Raw genomic sequence first — 23706 nt, forward strand, 5'->3', positions numbered from 1 at the left:
GGTCATGTTTGACAGCCAGCAGGGGCATTCATTTGTGCTGGTGGCCACATGGCCCTCCACGTACACCTTCACCTTGGGGTCTTCCATGCTCAACCTGGTGTAGCTCCCCTGCGGGGCTGTGGCTGTAGGTGGGGAGCAAGTGATGGTGAAACTGGTCCGCCTGCTTTTTCTCCTGGCTCTCCCCTGAAGATTTTGATTGTATAAATGTACTCAGGTCTAGACACAGGTATTTAGAAATGCTTCCCTGAGATTCTGATACAACCCTTGGTTAAGGACTATTGAATAGATTCGTGTAATACATGTAGATTCACAGATCTCAAAAGTAAGACATCTCTGGAAGAGCAGGGGTTTGATAGATGCTGCTTCTTTCAGTGCTCTCCTTTCCAGCCGTGTTAGCCTGACTTTTATCCGTCTCTTCCTGGCAATATTACCGGCAGCATCTATTGCCTTGAAGAATGGCTTCTTTTCCGTTCTAACCACTGATCATTCAGTGGCACTCAGACAGTCTTAGAAACTTGCTTGTGGTGAGTGATTCAATAAGTAGAGTCGGACCCTTTAAAGATTTTGCACCTTTTGTTCCCATCCAGGTCATTAGGTCAACAGGGTTTTTCTGATTGCAGTAATAGGAAATCATGAGCCTTCTTTTGGTTAAAGCTGTGTGATGGACTCTTGCAATCTATCTGTTAGATTCACTGAGCCCTAGCATAATCAAGGTGACAGTTTTTTTTAAATTAAAATCTAATGATTTACAGTGTTGAGATAGTTTCTGGTGTACAGCAAAGTGATTAAGTTATATGTATATATACATATATATATGTGTGTATATATTCTTATTCAGTTATATATATTCTTTTTCAGTTATATGTACATTCTTATATACACACACACACACACACACACACATTCTTTTCCATTATGGTTTATTACAGGATATTGAGTATAGTTCCCTGTAGTATATACAGTAGGACCTTGTTGCTCATCTATTTTATATGTAGTAATTTGTATCTGCTAGTCCAAAACTGCTAATTTATTCCTCTCCCACCCCCTTCCCCCTTTGGTAACCATCAGTTTGTTTTCTATGTCTGTGAGTCTATTTCTGTTTTGTAAATAAGTTCATTTGTATCGTATTTTAGAATCCACATATTAAGTGATATCCTATGGGATTTCTCTTTCACTTTCAGACTTACCTCACTTAGTATGATAATCTCTAGGTCCTTCCATGTTGCTGCAAATGGCATTATTTCATTCTTTTTATTGGAAATGTTCTAATAATTTAGTTTCGGCCGTCTCATGACCTAATTATCCATTTGATTAACAATCAGGGAGAATTTGATACAGATAGATTGTAGTTTTAGTAGGCATTGGAAAAATTCTTGAAGTGGGTATTATGAGCCTTAATCACAATTTTTATTACATGTTGGGGCCCAGTGTTTTTGTGCGTAAGACATATGATTCTAAAGAAGGGCAAGGTTTTACATACAAATACTTGATTTATACCCAACTGTTTGGAAACACAGCAAACATAAAAACACAAGTGGGCTATAGACCAAACATGCCTGGATATGTTCAGTTTGTCTCCAGACATTGAGTCAACATTTAAAATTTAGGAGACTTGCACTTCAGAACTTCTCCTAAAGAATCAAATCTGGTCCCCCTTGAGCCCAGGCCTATGTGGTCTGCCCTGCAGAGATGGCCCCTTCTCGGCGGGGCGTGTGTCCTCCGGTGTGCTGTCCTCACTTGTGACCTTCACTTACTCGGGCCGCCTATGTTGCCTCTGTAAGCATTTGAATTTCCAATTCCTGTTGTATATTTTGATAAATATTTCAAGATTTTAAAGACAGTCTATATTAACTTATAGTCTACTTCGTATTTTATAATAATCCCTTAAGAGTGGGATGGAATTTTTCAAATTAGAATTTATAAGTTGGTTTAAGAAAAACTTTTTCTTTACATGCAAATAATCATGTTCCCAGTGGAAAGTCTGCAAGCTTTATGAGATTAGTCGTAGTTGTAATTGGATAGGTTATGCATGTTGCAGACAGACAGTATGGCATCTTTCTCCTCAGCGTGGTTCCTTAGAAGTGTAGTTGATTCAGTAGCTAAATGGTTCTCTCTGGAGCAGTGTTTAGAGTGTCAGGAGTAGTAGTTGAGCAGTAAGGTAACTAGAGAATGCCTGACACACGCTGCAATCGAAGTGAAGATTCTTGGAACCAGCAAATGTCTGAAGTGAGTGTCAGAGAATGACTTCACAGGGAAACTTTGGAAGAGGTCAAGGAGGAACCTTTTAAAGAGAAGGAGCACAGAGGGGCGAGGAGGAAGGGGCTAGTTTTTATTTACTTTATAGTGTATGTTTAAGTTCAGAGACTTAAGTTTTTAAATTCAGTTTTGAAATTTGTATGCAATTTTGTACATTGTCAACTGTTTTTACTATTTTACAGTATAACTTGACACCATTCTTACTTGCCGTCAGGAAGAACAAAGAAGAAATGGTCAAACTTTTGATAGAGAACGGGGCAAATGTACATGCAGTCGACAAGCTGCAAAGGTACAATAGTTTGTTCTCTCTCTCTCTCTCTCTTTTTTTTAATCTTAATGTTGTTCTAGAGTAGTAACAGCCAATCAGGAAGATTAACCTAATAAGAAGAGGATTAACTTAGAATCAACACATCATCAGTTAGGTAGAAAAGCAATTATTCTGCCTGGTGTCACAAAGAGCAGTATGCAGCAGGATTCATCTTCCTTTATGATAGTGACTGATGTCATTTGCAACCTGATTGTTTTGGTCATACAATCTTACAATAGTTCAGGGATTTCATTTTAGTTTTATTAGTATGGACTCTAATTTTAATTTACCTTATGAGACAGTGTTGAATTTCTTCATTCTTTATAATTTGTTTTAACCTTTTCTTGGTATATATTTTTTTCTTAAAAGACGCATATTAAACCAAGAGGAGTTTGTTTTGTCTTTTGGATGACTCTGCTTTAAATTACTTTCTTTGAAGGATACTGATGTTATTAGGTTATCACTAAGTGAGTATCACTAAGAGAGTAACTATCACCAGATACTGTGGGCTCATCAGTTCTTATCCTTTTTCATTTCTAGTACATTTTGATGTTTTTATTTTTAATTGATAATGATAGAAGGAAGAAAAATAGCTTTAGTCATTGAATAAACATTCCCTTCAAAGAAGACAAGTCTTTGGTGGATGATAAAGAGGAAAGAGCTGGGCTTTAGAGTCAGACGAGGTTGAAATCCCAGCCCTCCTGCTGGTCAGGGGTGTTACCTGGGGGACATGACTTAGTACCACCCAGTATGTTTCCTGACACGTAAAGGAGGGTCGTAGTACATCCTTCAAGGGTGGTTGTGCCTAAGAAAGACCACACGTAGACTCTTCAGGTTAGTGCCGGGCACATGCTCCTCAGCGTGATTCACTGCAGCCGTGACTATTTTTGTTGCCATTTTTATTCATATTACTGTTTTCAGCCTGCAAACAGCTTCTCCTTACCTGACCTCTAGCTGATTTTAAAATATTATATTTCAGACTAGGGAAGAAATAGGGAATCCTTTATTTAAGCCTTTTCCTAGTTCAGACCAGTGACCTCAGCATCCTTTCTTGTCCTTCAGAGGACTTTAAATTAGCAACTTCTACTATGTGCTACCCAAGTAAGACAGGAGGCTTCTTTTTTGTCCCTCCATTTTGGCCTTGGAGGTCATTTGCAGAGATGAGCACTCGAGCATGTACATGGTCAGTTCTCCGGGGGTGGGCAGGATATTAACTTGGTAAAATAGATCAAATTAACTGTTTAAGCTAAATAACTAAGTTCCTAAGAGTGAAGTTGTCTCTCTTATTTTAGATCAGCACTGATGCTTGCCGTATATCATGACTCACCGGACACAGTCAAGCTGCTTCTTCAGAAAGGTGTTAATGCCTATTTGCTGGATGTACACGGACTGTCTGCTGAACGATATGCTCGTTGTAATGGTTTTAAACAGTAAGTGTTTACATTAAAGTGCCAGTTATCTCTAAACTGAGGTTGGAAATGACCTAACTGTGACTTGTTATGTGACAGGTGAGAGTTCCTAGTTGGGAGCAGGCACTTTGGGGATGGCAGTGAGACCCTCCCCATCACCAGCTGGAAACCAGCAAAAGGCCAGACTAGTGAGATGGAGCAGTGGGCACAGGGTTCTTTATCTCAGGGTTTGTAAGACCTTTATCCTTAGGATCCTACTGGTCTCCATTTCATCCCAGTGTAACCCCTGTGCATGGAGTACAAATAATGCCACATATCTGATTTTTCTAACTAGTTATTTGGGTCTTGAAATGTTCAGTAGAGCAGGAAATCCTGTATTTTCCTTTGGGGACTTTCTTCTATAATCTTCCTCTTGAATTTTCCAGGAACCTAAGGGATTCCCTAAGATCACAGTGACAGTCCTCTCCCACAAGGCACTGGGGCAGGGCGAGGGCATGCTAATCGTTCTCTTGTTTCCCTTGATTCTGTTGCTGCAGCGTTGGTACTAAAACTGGTTTTAACAGGATCTCCTCGGCAGCTGGGGCTGGGGTCTGGATGTTGCTCTCTAAAGACCTTTAATAAAATTTTAGAAGAAGAAAAGGAAAAAGAAACTGGTCCTGCAGTCGGGTCGTGATTGACCTCTGCTCCCGGGATGCCTGTGCTGATCCAGTTTCCGCGGCCTTCGTGGCGATGGACACGTAAACTTCTGCGTGACGGCTTGTTTAGTTCTCATACATATGCTTGTATGAGGTCATGTATTTATAAATAAGTTTAACTGCAAGTTATATAGTAGCTGAGGTGCCCTGAAGTATAAACCATGAAGAACAGCTAATCACCGTAATTTGTAAAATTTTCTGAAAACTACCACATTTAAATGTTACACCTGTGAAAGAAAACACACATTGGGTTTTATTTGGGATTCTCAAATAGTTCCAGCATTAAAGTTCAAGAACAAATTATTCCATTCTTCCACTATTTCTCTGAGCATCTGGGGGATACATTATCTCATTAAATCTTCATAATACTCTTATGAGTATTAATAACTAACTGCCTGACAGTAAGATCCCGGTTTTATAAAGGAAGACTTTGAGCTGAAGAGAAGCACCTTGTCCAGGAACAAATAGCTGTTGGTTATAGAGCTGGGACTTCTGAGTTCGAGATACTTTGTATGTGTCAGGCTCGCTCTAGTTAACTTACTGAGCTGTAGTGCCCTCAGTTCATGACTACTTCACCTTACTTTTTTTCTTTTTGAATTCTACATCCTAAATTTAAAAGTGTAGGTTGCACAAATTTGAAATACATGGGGCAATTGAAGTTTTGATATTACCTGTGATACTGTCTGAAATAACCTAAGAATTTAATACATTTGGTAATTGTTTTTCATATTAGTATTCAAGTAGTAATATTTATCACATTTTTTTATACATAGCCTCTCCCAACTGATTGTCGACTACAGAGACGGAAAGATACCAGCTATTCCCCCTCAAAATAGCGACCTAGGACAGAGTTCTGGTAATAAGTTACTCTTGTTGGCCCTACCATAGATAAAGAAAGTAAGATTGAGGAAATTTTGATAATGAAAGAGCAGTGAAAAAAGCCAGTGTGTAAATTTTGTGTGTGTTTTTATTTTTTTAATTAATTTTTTCTTAATGGTCTAGTATTCAGAATTGTTTAAGAAGTTAATTGTAGGTAATTTAAAATCTGAGACAATATTGTCTGAAAAGAAATTCATTTATTTAATCATGGCCCCTGAAATCCCATATTACATCTTTGTGTAAATAAGAAAAACAGGTTTTTAACTTTGTTGTACATTTCCTGTAACATTATAACAAGTTGGCCTTGTTACAGAACTGGCTCTTTAATTTTTACAGCAAATGGATTACATTGGGTAAACGAATGCTACTTATTGCATAGTGATTAGTCTCACTAAAAAGTGATTGTCTTTATAACTGGGAGCTCAGCGTTACCTTCCTGGTGCTGTAAACAAATGGCCAACAATTAGAGCTGCACAGCTGGGCCAGTGTGCAGCATACTGCACACTGTTTTTTAAAGGTACCTAGTGATAGGGCAGAAGTCAGGAAAGCAGTGCCTTGCTGAGAAGCACTGGTTACTTTTCACATCATTACACCAACAAGGGCTCGCTCTCACCAGTTTCATTCCTCAGAAGTGCAAACAGAATGAGATACGTTGTCTGCATGAGAGCCAGATGATTTCTTCTTTTTTGGGGATACTTGTCGTGAAACTATTTTGTTAGAACAAGATTTTCTATTGCCATTAGTTAAAGGATTGTCATAATAAATACTCAGGACAGGACTCAACAAATTGTAAAAAAAAAAGTACAGAAGTGCTTCACATAAAAAAAAAAAAGATGATGACTGTGTTGCCTAGATGTGACTCCTAGCATGCTGTTCAGTCTGAACTGTATGAGGGCACCTTTAACTTAGTACACCTTGATCAAGCAAAGAACTTCTGTTGTAGGAAATACAAAGATGGAAAAGACAGAGTTTTAGTCTTCAAGGTGCTCATAACACAACAGAGTTGTCCCTGGTTAATGTCTGTATATTTTTTAAACAGGATTTTCAAAGAAAACATTCTTACCTGTTAATTCATCCACTTAACAGATGACTATCAAGTGTCTTTTAGGTGCTAAGCACCACTCTGACGTTACAGAATGCAAACAGGTCACAAGCACAGTTCCTGGCCTCCGGGAGCTTGCTACCGTCATCCTCATTTTTATGATTGGCTTTACTTTATTCTGTGCTTACTGTGTCCCAGAGCCCACTAGGACTTTGTAACTGTCTTTATGTATTTTTTATTGGTATTTAATATGTACCAAATACTTTTAAGTCCATGGTGAGGAAAGAAGTTTTTTAAAAGTGGGTTGGATGTCAGGTAAGCCACGCAGAGCGAGTAGAAGTTTGCCAGGGAAGGAGGCAGAAGTTCAGTGTTTGGTGGGCGGGACATCTTTGAAGATTACATTTGGCAGAAAGGACAGCGGTGCAGAGGCTAAGATGTGCCAGTGAACTTTGCAGGATCGATGAGTTTCATTTTGTTGGTGCAGAAAGGATGCTGTAGGAATGGTTGGGAACGAGGTGACTACCTAGCTCAGGCACGCTTCTGAAAGCCTTTCTGGTACTATAGGAAGTAGGTCTGCTGTAGACCTTGGGAAATTTGTCAGAATGCTTTTAGGTGCAAATAATAATAGGAGCCCTAAGTAACTGGCTAGAGCAACAGGAGTCAGGATTGTTTAGAAGGTTCGGTGATGTCATCAGGATCCCAGACGCTGTCCCTCCTTCAGCTGTGAGGCTGCTGGTGTTTGATGTCGCCTTTCCTGGTCTGCTGATTGGCAGCAGCTCCAAGCGTCATCTTCTCACCTGACAGTATCCGCAGGCGAGGAGGGCTGCTTCTCTCTGCATGTTTCCTGTTAACTAGGAAGGAAACAGAGACGCTCCCGGTAGACTTCCCCTAGCATCTTATTGGCTGGGCTACATCACATGCTCATTCCTAAAGCAGCCACTGGGAAAGGAAATGCAGTTACTGTGATGACCGTAAGACAATCATTTCTCTTTTCGCAGCTAAGGAGAGCTTACCTTCTTCGCATACTGGGGCAGAAAACATCGAAGAAAAGTTGCAATTGTCCAGCAAGGACAACGAAGAAGAAAAGGTTGTCGAGTTGGGAACCAGCAATGGCAGCCACATGGATCCACTGAAGAATGTTGAGCAGAAGAGTAAGAAGATTCGGCCCTTTGAGTCTTAGGGTTTCCTGTTATGACATAAAGCAGGGATGCACAAGCTTTTTCTGTAAAGGGCCAGAGAGTCAATATTTTAGACCATGTGATGTCTGTCACATCCACTCATGCCTGCCATTGCAGTGTGAAAGCAGCCCTAGACTGTATGTGAGCGAATAGGGATGACCGTGCCCAGACAACATGAGGTTGACAAAGCCGAATGGCAGGGTGGGTTTGTCCCATGGGTATCATCCAGAAATACCATGCTATGTAAGCTTGACATTGTCAGTTTATGATACTGATTCTACTAATGATTATCATTCTTTTGTGAGTCTCATAAAGTTTGGGATTTTGGTCCTTGTAAACAGCAGTTCACTTTAAAATATCAAATTTGGATAAACACCCTCTTTTTTTGATAAATATAAAGGAGGGGAAGTGGTTTTTATGCATTAATTACTTACCAGGAGTATACTCCGTATTCACTCAAGTGTGTAGTCTCCAGGTGTGGTCCCAATGGAATGCTTTTTAACAAAACAGTGATCTCATACTTTTAATATTCTGTATTTTTCTATTGCCCGTATAAACTCTATTTTACTTTCTTCTTTAATAGAGATTTCAGTGATTAAGATTGCACCGAGGCTTGAAGACGTCTCTGTAAGCCGGTAGGATTTTATGGATTTTTAAAAATTACATGCTGACTGAGGGAACACAGAGAAAAGAAACAAGGCTTGTTGAGTGTCCTACTCTGGGTTAGACACCGTGTTATGTACTTGACATTTGTTACCTCGTACAGTCACCACAACAGCTTTGCAGAGTAGCTGTGCTGTTATAGCTTACTTCTAGTTAATTAGGCAGCTGTAGCTTAAGGAGGTTGACTAGTTGACCCATGATTCCATGGTTAACAAGTAGTTAACCTGTGACTTAACCATCAGGCAGCCTGGCTCCCAACTCTGCTTTCTCATCCCTCAGCATAGACTTGTGTGACTTGTTTGTTTAAAGAAATGAACTCACTCATTTATGATGTGTATTTTTCTTCAAAGTATTTCACCCAAACATGATATTGATGATTCACGGCCTCCATCAGATGGTAACTTAGATCTTGCTGCCAAGGTAAAGTGTTTTCTTGTGAAATTAACTTTTCTGCTCTGAATTTAGTTTTGTGTAGTATTTACTCTTAAAATTTAGCAGTGTTCTGCCTATCATTGTTTTATGTTTGTATGAGAAAGTTGGTCTGAGTAAACCATTTTATTAAAATATGGCAGGTTTTTTTCTTTTCTTTTCTTTTTCTTTCTTTTCTTTTCTTTTTTTTTTTTTTTACTTTGGTAAATACTGAAGATGAGGCTGAAGCAAAATGGACTAGAAAATAGATCGTGACAGGAAAGTTGTACTGTGGAAAGGTTTCCCACAATAGAGGAGGGTGTGAAGCTTGGCCAAGGATAAGGATTCTTTGACTTTCAAACCACACTGACAGCATTTGTATAATACTTGTGCCTCAGGGACCTCTTCAGTGCACAGAGCTACTTACTGTGATAGTCATGGCCTCTTCCTGGGGCCTTTCAGTTCCAAAACTTAAGTAGCATGTATCTTTTTTTTTCCCCCTTGGACACTTACTATTTTGGTATCAGAGAGTTGTGAGGTAAGAGGGTTGTTTTGTTTTTTGTTGTTTTTTTTTTTACTTTATTTCTCTCTCTGGTTCTGCATTTAAGACTAAAATAATAGTTGAAATTCTAGTAATTTAGAAATTAAAATTCTGTTTCTCAAAATCCATATTATAAAGAGATTCCTCTGTGTTTTCTAAATTATCCCATTATGAATATATTCAAAACTCTGCATCTAACTGAAGAATACATGTTTTCCCTAAAATAACAGCCAGCTTTAAAAGTAGACTCTTAATAACAACCATATGATGAAACCTATTTCAGAATTCTTTCATATTACAGTTTTAAAAAGTATGTCCAGTCCCCGTGTCCCATTCTAAAATTTCAAGTTTCAGACATTTTGTAGTGTAGTTATTTACATATTCATCTTATAGCCCCTGCATCAGTATACACCGCTAGAGATTAGGGAACGTAATTGTGCATTTCCTGGAGCACCTAGAATAAGGTCTTAAATGTAAGAAGCATTTTAGTATTCTATGAATGTGAGTGCATGAGGAGACATGGACTTCTGCACCATGCTGCAGGTGATACAACATGCACACTCTATCATAATGAAATCTATTTGGATTCTAAAAATATGACTTAAATTTCTGTTCCCTTTGTTTAGGCTGTAAAAGTTCAGTTGTTATGAGAGGAAATATGTCATAAATGCCGAGGAAATAGATAAGAAGTATATGATAAATAGGAAAAGGTTACAGTCTGTTTTTCAGTATCCAGCAACTGTGAGCTTAGAATTTGAGATGAAAACTTTTTGACCTTCTTTTAGCCCCCTCTCATGTTCCATGAAATATATCTTTTCAAGCTATCTATTATCCTTAGAATCCTGATTACCAGTTCTTTGTCTAGGTGGAAAGCTGATGTGTTAGGAATTTTCCAAAATCTATTTTTCTCTCCCTCTAGTAATAATTTGCAGCATTCAGGTAGTGAGAGATGACCATGTTCAGTTGAGTGACTTACGTGACAAAATTTAACTGTTACTTATAGCAGTGTTTACAAACAAACAGTTGTGGGGTAATACAAGTCAGTATTATTGGGGATATACTATGAAGAAAGGCCTTTGTTTTATATATATGTTTTATATGCCATATATTTTCATATTTTTATAAAATTTGCTGAATAATATATATACTTGCATATATAACTTATATATTTTTATATATATATAATAAAAAGGTAAAACAGAGGCTTTCACTCATCGTATATCCCTAACAATACTGATACATCCCTGATCTATTATATATAAATGCTGAAATATATATATTTCTCCACATGCCTTGTTATACTTACATTTTCCTTTTTACTTGCCTTAAGTTTGTACTTCACTAGTCATGTCTCATTTTTTCTTTTCTTCCTCCTCCCCACTTTTTTTTTAAATGATTTTCCCCAAACCTAATATTTCTCTGCAGAAAACACTTCCTCGGTGTCTGCTCTTTCAGTCCATCTCACTCTGCCTCTGTGAACATATTTAGTGACAGCTTTCTGTTTACTATGTGTGTGGCTTTCACTCATGAGTCATTGCCCCTCAGAATTACTTTTGTTCTTATTCCTCTTTCTTAGAAGTAACTGACTATGAACAACCATTTGTCTGTAGCTTTTTGGCGAATGGAATAGAAGTAGCTTATACTGTTTGCCGTTCTAACTCATCCAAATAAGATACTGCTAAAAAGTAAACTCTCATATTTCCCCCATGAGAGATCATTCACACATATATAAATCATGCAAACACATTTCAAAATACAACCACCACTTTAAATTTCTTAATGTGAGGTTTTTCAATACGACTCTAAACTATCAGGTATAAGATTTTGTTCTAGATCATTTTGGTCAAGAAAGTCATCTAATGGATACCATAGTGTTTGTATAATAATCAATGAGGGGTAAAGAAAGTAACATTTTGGGACCCCTGAGGTCATCTGTCATAATCCTCACCCCATGAGAAGATGTAGGTTGGTAAATGACAGACCCGGGACTTGAATCCATATCTGAATGACTCCAAAGCCAGTGCTCTTTGTTAGATCATCTAGGAATGGGGAATGTTACAGTTACTTTATTCAATTTCATATTTGTTGTTCTTAAAGCTGCAATTTTCTTCTCTAGAAAGTCCGGCATCCAAGATTTGCCAAGCTAATTCGGGCCTGGGAAGAACCCGTGATAAACAGTAAGTTATTTGAAGACTGTCTTTTTGTGTTTTCACTGATGAGAAATTACAGATCATTTCATCTACTGTACCTTGTTTTCACTACAGCAGAGGCAAAAGATGGTGTTTTGAAACCAGGAACTAGCACCGTCTTTGAGGACCATAATTCTAATAGTGAAAATGAAGATGCAGCTAGAACCTTTTCCCAACCATCCAGTGAAGTTTCAGGCTTTTCTCACCCTCCCTTCCCAGAACCGGAATCTCTCTCGTCTTCAGCAGTCCTTGGTGTTTCAGAGGTAAGTCGTTTTGTTTTTAACTTTTCCTTCCTGTGCTTTTTCACTTACCGTCCCCCTGATTCTCATGGGGATGAAAAGGATCCTACACAGGAATGGAAGTCCTCAAGATCACAATAGAAAACAGTGTGACAACAAGAGAGGTACACGTGCAGGACTGAGATTTGTAAAGGTTGGTGGCAATAAACAGTTCTCAGATATGCCATTAAGAAAAGAAAGAGTAAGAGAGCAACAGGAAAGAACAGCTGGATGAATATGAAGATGGGCAGGGGTACAAAGGGGAAGCGTTCATCTAATAAGGACAAGATGTATGAGTGTCAAAATGAGAGAGATGATTATACAGACACAGCAGAAATAGTGGGGTTAAGTGAGAGCAGGAACTCTATAGCACACATTATGACAGAAATTATCTCTAATTCAAATTAAGAGAAGGAAAAGTCAGGTCATGGAAGAAAGTGCTCAGACTCTTCTGAAGGACATAGAGCTGATTTTATGAACAACAGAAAGAAAATTTGACCCTCACCTTTTTTCTTTTTGGTTATGGAAGTTTGTTTTTTAATTCAAATGTAGTTGATGTACAGTATTGTATGAGTTACAGGTGTGCAGTAAAGTGATTTGGTTTTATATATATATATATATATATATATATAACCAATTTTTCTTTCTTTCCCATTATAGTTTTTTTGTGAGATATTGAATACAGTTCCCTATGGAAGCTAGTTTTAACTTGAAGTTATTTTTTTAGATAGCCTCACATTTAAATTAATGAAGTGATGTCTTATATTTAATCTAGCAAATTTTGTCTCTCCATTCCGTCCCCAGTAACTGAGTTCTAGTTTTCCATGTGACTTATCATGCTGTTTCACAGCTCAACCTTCGGCTCAGGCTGCCCTTTTTAGAACCCCCTTCACATCTGCTCTTTGCACTGGGTCTGTCTTTTAAGACACAGTCTGGTCTTCCCAGCATTCCCGGAGCTATTGGCATGCAGCAAGTCTCTTCTCTCCTTTGTGCCCTTACTGTATCTGTTCACTTCGGGTGTAGAGCTGTTGAATGATAACTTGTCTGTGTTGATTCACTTTCATGTGTCTCTACCTCCCCTAGAGTGTAGAGCAGAATCTGTCTTTTATGTATATTGCCAGCTTCTCCCAGGAGAATGCCTATGATTTGATGGATACAGTAACTATATGTTGTCTTCCTGACTGACTGATTGAATGACCAAGTGTAGGAATATGATGTTTTCTGATGTTGGGTTTTTGTGACATTGTGTTTTGTTTTTATAGGGAGAGGCAACAAAGCCAAAAACTGGGGGAAAAGAGAACGGCACTCGGGCAGTTAACGGTGTTCTAAAGGAGCAAGCAGATCAGAGCAAGTTGATTTCTACTGATGGAGACGGAGCACACAAAAGCGACAGAGGTGGGAAGTCAGGGAGCATCTATGGGTTTTCTTCTCTGCTTAAAAGCTAGTGTGGTTGGAGGGGGGAGGGTATAGCTCAGTGGGAGAGCACACGTTTAGCATGCACGAGGTCCTGGGTTCAATTCCCGGTACCTCCATTAAAAAAAAAAAAAGTAGTGTAAAAAATCTGAAGTGTGTAGATCCAAATCTGATATCCATTTCTTCTTAAGTGTTTTTCTTTTGCCATCTTCCTTCATAAATATCCCAACTACGACCAAGTTTTCTTCCAGAAAATGCTTCAACCCTCTGAAATTCTTTCGTGCCACTTTAATTTGTTGACATATTCATGAATCAAGATAGACTTATGTGTATTTAAACTTCCCAGTGGTATGTGTTCTCATTAATGTATCTGTGACTGCATTTTGTAGATGCAACACCAGCATTAAGATTCAAAGGAAAGAAAGATGCAGAATCATCCCGGGCTTTTGAGGTACTGTCTTCTATTATTATTATGTTCAAATGTAAGCATTGCGTGATGTTGAAACATAAATGGAGGGATGTTTTGACTTCACTTTCTCACTTTTACATTTGCCCAGCAAAATTTTGGTTCCTCACTTTAACCCTCACTTAGTAAAGTCATTCCGTGCTACATGTCATGCCACTGCAGAGTGCACTTGTGTTAATTTTCCAGACTCGCCTAATGAAACTGCTGTATGTAGTGCAAAAGCCAAGGCTTAGAAGTCACAGGGAATCGGTTTGGGTTCTGAAGTTACATTTTCTAAAAACTGAAGAAAATAATTCTTGGTCGGCCTGTGACCAGATGTTTGTTTCTTTGTTATAAATGAATGTGTAAAACTCTTAGATTCAGAGAGAAACAGGTTGTACTAAAAAAAAAAAAAAAACACAAAAAACCGGTGTTTTTGTTTGTTTAACCACTTTGACCTTGGAAAGCCAGTGCCTGCGACTTGAAAGTATTATTATATTTGGATTGTCAAGTAGATCTGCAGCGAACATTTCAGGAGAAGCAAAAGCATGGGGAATAGTAGTAAATATGTGGGATTAAAATACCACCAGTTTGGTTTAGTGATGTTTTACTGAGGACAGCCCATTTTGGGTAGAAAATAGCATGCACTGACTACCTTTATGGCGACCGAACTTGAAGGAAGCTAAGTACAAGGTAGTGATGACCTATTGCAAGGTGATAGCCGTGGAAAGAGGTCAGAAGAGCCTGAACTCTTGGATCTCGGCAGGTCCTGTACTTGAAGTCAGCAGACGTGGTAGCATCCTGGTTCTGACCCACTGTGAGATCTTGGAAAAACTTGTCTGACTTGTTTGAATGTCAGTGAGCTCGTTCAAAAACATGGTACTGATGCCTACCTCTCAGGTTATGTGTCATGAACAAAAATGTGGTAACAAATCTGAAAACACGTTGTCAACTGCAAAGGGTGCTATAGAAATGTAAGAATGATCACAGTGGCCACTAGTGACCTACTGAAATGTTGAGGACACCTTTTTAAAATCTGAAGGACAATAAAGTGGGAAAGTTAGAGCGGGCACGGGGATTTCTCACTTGGGGTATGTTGAGTGTCGGTAGGCTATTATCGGAGATCTCCGATAGGTACGTAGTGCTTTGGTACTTGACGCCTTCTGGGGATTTTCCATGTTTTGACCTTAACTAAATTCCTGTTCCTGAACACCAGCTCTGCACCAGGCAGTTAGACACTGAATGTAGCAGCTGAGGGGTTAGGCTGTAGTGGCAGGAACAGAAGAACAAGTAAACAGGAACCCTGTATCAGGGACAGTAAGTCCTTCACGTAAGGAACGTGGAGAGCGTGAGGTTCGACAACAGTGGGGGAGTTTGTAGTTAGGACGGGGGTGGAGTAAGGGTGGAATTTAGGTAGTCAGGAAAGAGCTGAGTGTGACCAAAGCTGCCAGGTGACGGACAGGAAGGAGCCAGTCACACGAAGGTCCAGGGGAGGGACGTTCCAGACAGAGAACAGTGGGTGGTGAGAGATGACCATGTTCAATTGAGTGACTTACAGTGACAAAATTTAACTGTTACTTATAGCAGTGTTTACAAACAAACAGTTGTGGGGTAATACAAGTCAGTATTATTGGGGATATACTATGAAGAAAGGCCTTTGTTTTATATATATGTTTTATAGGCCATACATTTTCATATTTTTATAAAATTTGCTGAATAATATATATACTTGCATATATAACTTATATATTTTTATATATATATAATAAAAAGGTAAAACAGAGGCTTTCACTCATCGTATATCCCTAACAATACTGATACATCCCTGATCTATTATATATAAATGCTGAAATGTATATATTTCTCCACATGCCTTGTTATACTTACATTTTCCTTTTTACTTGCCTTAAGTTTGTACTTCACTAGTCATGTCTCATTTCTTCTTTTCTTCCTCCTCCCCACTTTTTTTTTTAATGATTTTCCCCAAACCTAATATTTCTCTGCAGAAAACACTTCCTCGGTGTCTGCTCTTTCAGTCCATCTCACTCTGCCTCTGTGAACATATTTAGTGACAGCTTTCTGTTTACTATGTGTGTGGCTTTCACTCATGAGTCATTGCCCCTCAGAATTACTTTTGTTCTTATTCCTCTTTCTTAGAAGTAACTGACTATGAACAACCATTTGTCTGTAGCTTTTTGGCGAATGGAATAGAAGTAGCTTATACTGTTTGCCGTTCTAACTCATCCAAATAAGATACTGCTAAAAAGTAAACTCTCATATTTCCCCCATGAGAGATCATTCACACATATATAAATCATGCAAACACATTTCAAAATACAACCACCACTTTAAATTTCTTAATGTGAGGTTTTTCAATACGACTCTAAACTATCAGGTATAAGATTTTGTTCTAGATCATTTTGGTCAAGAAAGTCATCTAATGGATACCATAGTGTTTGTATAATAATCAATGAGGGGTAAAGAAAGTAACATTTTGGGACCCCTGAGGTCATCTGTCATAATCCTCACCCCATGAGAAGATGTAGGTTGGTAAATGACAGACCCGGGACTTGAATCCATATCTGAATGACTCCAAAGCCAGCGCTCTTTGTTAGATCATCTAGGAATGGGGAATGTTACAGTTACTTTATTCAATTTCATATTTGTTGTTCTTAAAGCTGCAATTTTCTTCTCTAGAAAGTCCGGCATCCAAGATTTGCCAAGCTAATTCGGGCCTGGGAAGAACCCGTGATAAACAGTAAGTTATTTGAAGACTGTCTTTTTGTGTTTTCACTGATGAGAAATTACAGATCATTTCATCTACTGTACCTTGTTTTCACTACAGCAGAGGCAAAAGATGGTGTTTTGAAACCAGGAACTAGCACCGTCTTTGAGGACCATAATTCTAATAGTGAAAATGAAGATGCAGCTAGAACCTTTTCCCAACCATCCAGTGAAGTTTCAGGCTTTTCTCATCCTGCCTTCCCAGCACCGGAACCTCTCACGTCTTCAGCAGTCCTTGGTGTTTCAGAGGTAAGCCGTTTTGTTTTTAACTTTTCCTTCCTGTGCTTTTTCACTTACCGTCCCCCTGATTCTCATGGGGATGAAAAGGATCCTACACAGGAATGGAAGTCCTCAAGATCACAATAGAAAACAGTGTGACAACAAGAGAGGTACACGTGCAGGACTGAGATTTGTAAAGGTTGGTGGCAATAAACAGTTCTCAGATATGCCATTAAGAAAAGAAAGAGTAAGAGAGCAACAGGAAAGAACAGCTGGATGAATATGAAGATGGGCAGGGGTACAAAGGGGAAGCGTTCATCTAATAAGGACAAGATGTATGAGTGTCAAAATGAGAGAGATGATTATACAGACACAGCAGAAATAGTGGGGTTAAGTGAGAGCAGGAACTCTATAGCACACATTATGACAGAAATTATCTCTAATTCAAATTAAGAGAAGGAAAAGTCAGGTCATGGAAGAAAGTGCTCAGACTCTTCTGAAGGACATAGAGCTGATTTTATGAACAACAGAAAGAAAATTTGACCCTCACCTTTTTTCTTTTTGGTTATGGAAGTTTGTTTTTTAATTCAAATGTAGTTGATGTACAGTATTGTATGAGTTACAGGTGTGCAGTAAAGTGATTTGGTTTTATATATATATATATATATATAACCAATTTTTCTTTCTTTCCCATTATAGTTTTTTTGTGAGATATTGAATACAGTTCCCTATGGAAGCTAGTTTTAACTTGAAGTTATTTTTTTAGATAGCCTCACATTTAAATTAATGAAGTGATGTCTTATATTTAATCTAGCAAATTTTGTCTCTCCATTCCGTCCCCAGTAACTGAGTTCTAGTTTTCCATGTGACTTATCATGCTGTTTCACAGCTCAACCTTCGGCTCAGGCTGCCCTTTTTAGAACCCCCTTCACATCTGCTCTTTGCACTGGGTCTGTCTTTTAAGACACAGTCTGGTCTTCCCAGCATTCCCGGAGCTATTGGCATGCAGCAAGTCTCTTCTCTCCTTTGTGCCCTTACTGTATCCGTTCACTTCAGGTGTAGAGCTGTTGAATGATAACTTGTCTGTGTTGATTCACTTTCATGTGTCTCTACCTCCCCTAGAGTGTAGAGCAGAATCTGTCTTTTATGTATATTGCCAGCTTCTCCCAGGAGAATGCCTATGATTTGATGGATACAGTAACTATATGTTGTCTTCCTGACTGACTGATTGAATGACCAAGTGTAGGAATATGATGTTTTCTGATGTTGGGTTTTTGTGACATTGTGTTTTGTTTTTATAGGGAGAGGCAACAAAGCCAAAAACTGGGGGAAAAGAGAACGGCACTCGGGCAGTTAACGGTGTTCTAAAGGAGCAAGCAGATCAGAGCAAGTTGATTTCTACTGATGGAGACGGAGCACACAAAAGCGACAGAGGTGGGAAGTCAGGGAGCATCTATGGGTTTTCTTCTCTGCTTAAAAGCTAGTGTGGTTGGAGGGGGGAGGGTATAGCTCAGTGGGAGAGCACACGTTTAGCATGCACGAGGTCCTGGGTTCAATTCCCGGTACCTCCATTAAAAAAAAAAAAAGTAGTGTAAAAAATCTGAAGTGTGTAGATCCAAATCTGATATCCATTTCTTCTTAAGTGTTTTTCTTTTGCCATCTTCCTTCATAAATATCCCAACTACGACCAAGTTTTCTTCCAGAAAATGCTTCAACCCTCTGAAATTCTTTCGTGCCACTTTAATTTGTTGACATATTCATGAATCAAGATAGACTTATGTGTATTTAAACTTCCCAGTGGTATGTGTTCTCATTAATGTATCTGTGACTGCATTTTGTAGATGCAACACCAGCATTAAGATTCAAAGGAAAGAAAGATGCAGAATCATCCCGGGCTTTTGAGGTACTGTCTTCTATTATTATTATGTTCAAATGTAAGCATTGCGTGATGTTGAAACATAAATGGAGGGATGTTTTGACTTCACTTTCTCACTTTTACATTTGCCCAGCAAAATTTTGGTTCCTCACTTTAACCCTCACTTAGTAAAGTCATTCCGTGCTACATGTCATGCCACTGCAGAGTGCACTTGTGTTAATTTTCCAGACTCGCCTAATGAAACTGCTGTATGTAGTGCAAAAGCCAAGGCTTAGAAGTCACAGGGAATCGGTTTGGGTTCTGAAGTTACATTTTCTAAAAACTGAAGAAAATAATTCTTGGTCGGCCTGTGACCAGATGTTTGTTTCTTTGTTATAAATGAATGTGTAAAACTCTTAGATTCAGAGAGAAACAGGTTGTACTAAAAAAAAAAAAAAAACACAAAAAACCGGTGTTTTTGTTTGTTTAACCACTTTGACCTTGGAAAGCCAGTGCCTGCGACTTGAAAGTATTATTATATTTGGATTGTCAAGTAGATCTGCAGCGAACATTTCAGGAGAAGCAAAAGCATGGGGAATAGTAGTAAATATGTGGGATTAAAATACCACCAGTTTGGTTTAGTGATGTTTTACTGAGGACAGCCCATTTTGGGTAGAAAATAGCATGCACTGACTACCTTTATGGCGACCGAACTTGAAGGAAGCTAAGTACAAGGTAGTGATGACCTATTGCAAGGTGATAGCCATGGAAAGAGGTCAGAAGAGCCTGAACTCTTGGATCTCGGCAGGTCCTGTACTTGAAGTCAGCAGACGTGGTAGCATCCTGGTTCTGACCCACTGTGAGATCTTGGAAAAACTTGTCTGACTTGTTTGAATGTCAGTGAGCTCGTTCAAAAACATGGTACTGATGCCTACCTCTCAGGTTATGTGTCATGAACAAAAATGTGGTAACAAATCTGAAAACACGTTGTCAACTGCAAAGGGTGCTATAGAAATGTAAGAATGATCACAGTGGCCACTAGTGACCTACTGAAATGTTGAGGACACCTTTTTAAAATCTGAAGGACAATAAAGTGGGAAAGTTAGAGCGGGCACGGGGATTTCTCACTTGGGGTATGTTGAGTGTCGGTAGGCTATTATCGGAGATCTCCGATAGGTACGTAGTGCTTTGGTACTTGACGCCTTCTGGGGATTTTCCATGTTTTGACCTTAACTAAATTCCTGTTCCTGAACACCAGCTCTGCACCAGGCAGTTAGACACTGAATGTAGCAGCTGAGGGGTTAGGCTGTAGTGGCAGGAACAGAAGAACAAGTAAACAGGAACCCTGTATCAGGGACAGTAAGTCCTTCACGTAAGGAACGTGGAGAGCGTGAGGTTCGACAACAGTGGGGGAGTTTGTAGTTAGGACGGGGGTGGAGTAAGGGTGGAATTTAGGTAGTCAGGAAAGAGCTGAGTGTGACCAAAGCTGCCAGGTGACGGACAGGAAGGAGCCAGTCACACGAAGGTCCAGGGGAGGGACGTTCCAGACAGAGAACAGTGGGTGGTGAGAGATGACCATGTTCAATTGAGTGACTTACAGTGACAAAATTTAACTGTTACTTATAGCAGTGTTTACAAACAAACAGTTGTGGGGTAATACAAGTCAGTATTATTGGGGATATACTATGAAGAAAGGCCTTTGTTTTATATATATGTTTTATAGGCCATACATTTTCATATTTTTATAAAATTTGCTGAATAATATATATACTTGCATATATAACTTATATATTTTTATATATATATAATAAAAAGGTAAAACAGAGGCTTTCACTCATCGTATATCCCTAACAATACTGATACATCCCTGATCTATTATATATAAATGCTGAAATGTATATATTTCTCCACATGCCTTGTTATACTTACATTTTCCTTTTTACTTGCCTTAAGTTTGTACTTCACTAGTCATGTCTCATTTCTTCTTTTCTTCCTCCTCCCCACTTTTTTTTTTAATGATTTTCCCCAAACCTAATATTTCTCTGCAGAAAACACTTCCTCGGTGTCTGCTCTTTCAGTCCATCTCACTCTGCCTCTGTGAACATATTTAGTGACAGCTTTCTGTTTACTATGTGTGTGGCTTTCACTCATGAGTCATTGCCCCTCAGAATTACTTTTGTTCTTATTCCTCTTTCTTAGAAGTAACTGACTATGAACAACCATTTGTCTGTAGCTTTTTGGCGAATGGAATAGAAGTAGCTTATACTGTTTGCCGTTCTAACTCATCCAAATAAGATACTGCTAAAAAGTAAACTCTCATATTTCCCCCATGAGAGATCATTCACACATATATAAATCATGCAAACACATTTCAAAATACAACCACCACTTTAAATTTCTTAATGTGAGGTTTTTCAATACGACTCTAAACTATCAGGTATAAGATTTTGTTCTAGATCATTTTGGTCAAGAAAGTCATCTAATGGATACCATAGTGTTTGTATAATAATCAATGAGGGGTAAAGAAAGTAACATTTTGGGACCCCTGAGGTCATCTGTCATAATCCTCACCCCATGAGAAGATGTAGGTTGGTAAATGACAGACCCGGGACTTGAATCCATATCTGAATGACTCCAAAGCCAGCGCTCTTTGTTAGATCATCTAGGAATGGGGAATGTTACAGTTACTTTATTCAATTTCATATTTGTTGTTCTTAAAGCTGCAATTTTCTTCTCTAGAAAGTCCGGCATCCAAGATTTGCCAAGCTAATTCGGGCCTGGGAAGAACCCGTGATAAACAGTAAGTTATTTGAAGACTGTCTTTTTGTGTTTTCACTGATGAGAAATTACAGATCATTTCATCTACTGTACCTTGTTTTCACTACAGCAGAGGCAAAAGATGGTGTTTTGAAACCAGGAACTAGCACCGTCTTTGAGGACCATAATTCTAATAGTGAAAATGAAGATGCAGCTAGAACCTTTTCCCAACCATCCAGTGAAGTTTCAGGCTTTTCTCATCCTGCCTTCCCAGCACCGGAACCTCTCACGTCTTCAGCAGTCCTTGGTGTTTCAGAGGTAAGCCGTTTTGTTTTTAACTTTTCCTTCCTGTGCTTTTTCACTTACCGTCCCCCTGATTCTCATGGGGATGAAAAGGATCCTACACAGGAATGGAAGTCCTCAAGATCACAATAGAAAACAGTGTGACAACAAGAGAGGTACACGTGCAGGACTGAGATTTGTAAAGGTTGGTGGCAATAAACAGTTCTCAGATATGCCATTAAGAAAAGAAAGAGTAAGAGAGCAACAGGAAAGAACAGCTGGATGAATATGAAGATGGGCAGGGGTACAAAGGGGAAGCGTTCATCTAATAAGGACAAGATGTATGAGTGTCAAAATGAGAGAGATGATTATACAGACACAGCAGAAATAGTGGGGTTAAGTGAGAGCAGGAACTCTATAGCACACATTATGACAGAAATTATCTCTAATTCAAATTAAGAGAAGGAAAAGTCAGGTCATGGAAGAAAGTGCTCAGACTCTTCTGAAGGACATAGAGCTGATTTTATGAACAACAGAAAGAAAATTTGACCCTCACCTTTTTTCTTTTTGGTTATGGAAGTTTGTTTTTTAATTCAAATGTAGTTGATGTACAGTATTGTATGAGTTACAGGTGTGCAGTAAAGTGATTTGGTTTTATATATATATATATATATATAACCAATTTTTCTTTCTTTCCCATTATAGTTTTTTTGTGAGATATTGAATACAGTTCCCTATGGAAGCTAGTTTTAACTTGAAGTTATTTTTTTAGATAGCCTCACATTTAAATTAATGAAGTGATGTCTTATATTTAATCTAGCAAATTTTGTCTCTCCATTCCGTCCCCAGTAACTGAGTTCTAGTTTTCCATGTGACTTATCATGCTGTTTCACAGCTCAACCTTCGGCTCAGGCTGCCCTTTTTAGAACCCCCTTCACATCTGCTCTTTGCACTGGGTCTGTCTTTTAAGACACAGTCTGGTCTTCCCAGCATTCCCGGAGCTATTGGCATGCAGCAAGTCTCTTCTCTCCTTTGTGCCCTTACTGTATCCGTTCACTTCAGGTGTAGAGCTGTTGAATGATAACTTGTCTGTGTTGATTCACTTTCATGTGTCTCTACCTCCCCTAGAGTGTAGAGCAGAATCTGTCTTTTATGTATATTGCCAGCTTCTCCCAGGAGAATGCCTATGATTTGATGGATACAGTAACTATATGTTGTCTTCCTGACTGACTGATTGAATGACCAAGTGTAGGAATATGATGTTTTCTGATGTTGGGTTTTTGTGACATTGTGTTTTGTTTTTATAGGGAGAGGCAACAAAGCCAAAAACTGGGGGAAAAGAGAACGGCACTCGGGCAGTTAACGGTGTTCTAAAGGAGCAAGCAGATCAGAGCAAGTTGATTTCTACTGATGGAGACGGAGCACACAAAAGCGACAGAGGTGGGAAGTCAGGGAGCATCTATGGGTTTTCTTCTCTGCTTAAAAGCTAGTGTGGTTGGAGGGGGGAGGGTATAGCTCAGTGGGAGAGCACACGTTTAGCATGCACGAGGTCCTGGGTTCAATTCCCGGTACCTCCATTAAAAAAAAAAAAAGTAGTGTAAAAAATCTGAAGTGTGTAGATCCAAATCTGATATCCATTTCTTCTTAAGTGTTTTTCTTTTGCCATCTTCCTTCATAAATATCCCAACTACGACCAAGTTTTCTTCCAGAAAATGCTTCAACCCTCTGAAATTCTTTCGTGCCACTTTAATTTGTTGACATATTCATGAATCAAGATAGACTTATGTGTATTTAAACTTCCCAGTGGTATGTGTTCTCATTAATGTATCTGTGACTGCATTTTGTAGATGCAACACCAGCATTAAGATTCAAAGGAAAGAAAGATGCAGAATCATCCCGGGCTTTTGAGGTACTGTCTTCTATTATTATTATGTTCAAATGTAAGCATTGCGTGATGTTGAAACATAAATGGAGGGATGTTTTGACTTCACTTTCTCACTTTTACATTTGCCCAGCAAAATTTTGGTTCCTCACTTTAACCCTCACTTAGTAAAGTCATTCCGTGCTACATGTCATGCCACTGCAGAGTGCACTTGTGTTAATTTT

General features: G+C 38.8%; 1 protein-coding gene across 1 annotated transcript in view; it reads left to right on the forward strand.

The window, feature by feature from the left end:
• The window catches only part of LOC140688580 (ankyrin repeat domain-containing protein 26-like), an 80965-nt gene that overhangs the window by 24081 nt on the left and 33178 nt on the right, over positions 1–23706 (forward strand). Inside the window, exons 5-22 of the mRNA XM_072948222.1 lie at positions 2439–2545; positions 3856–3993; positions 5441–5523; positions 7587–7739; positions 8350–8401; positions 8780–8849; positions 11495–11555; positions 11643–11830; positions 13108–13240; positions 13648–13709; positions 16401–16461; positions 16549–16736; positions 18008–18140; positions 18548–18609; positions 21301–21361; positions 21449–21636; positions 22908–23040; positions 23448–23509. Of these exons, the coding sequence (XP_072804323.1) occupies positions 2439–2545; positions 3856–3993; positions 5441–5523; positions 7587–7739; positions 8350–8401; positions 8780–8849; positions 11495–11555; positions 11643–11830; positions 13108–13240; positions 13648–13709; positions 16401–16461; positions 16549–16736; positions 18008–18140; positions 18548–18609; positions 21301–21361; positions 21449–21636; positions 22908–23040; positions 23448–23509 (1935 nt within the window). The remainder of the gene's footprint in view (positions 1–2438; positions 2546–3855; positions 3994–5440; positions 5524–7586; positions 7740–8349; positions 8402–8779; positions 8850–11494; positions 11556–11642; positions 11831–13107; positions 13241–13647; positions 13710–16400; positions 16462–16548; positions 16737–18007; positions 18141–18547; positions 18610–21300; positions 21362–21448; positions 21637–22907; positions 23041–23447; positions 23510–23706) is intronic.

Source organism: Vicugna pacos, chromosome 23 (genome assembly GCF_048564905.1).
Source record: "Vicugna pacos chromosome 23, VicPac4, whole genome shotgun sequence".
In the NCBI taxonomy this organism is placed as follows: Eukaryota; Metazoa; Chordata; class Mammalia; order Artiodactyla; family Camelidae; genus Vicugna; species Vicugna pacos.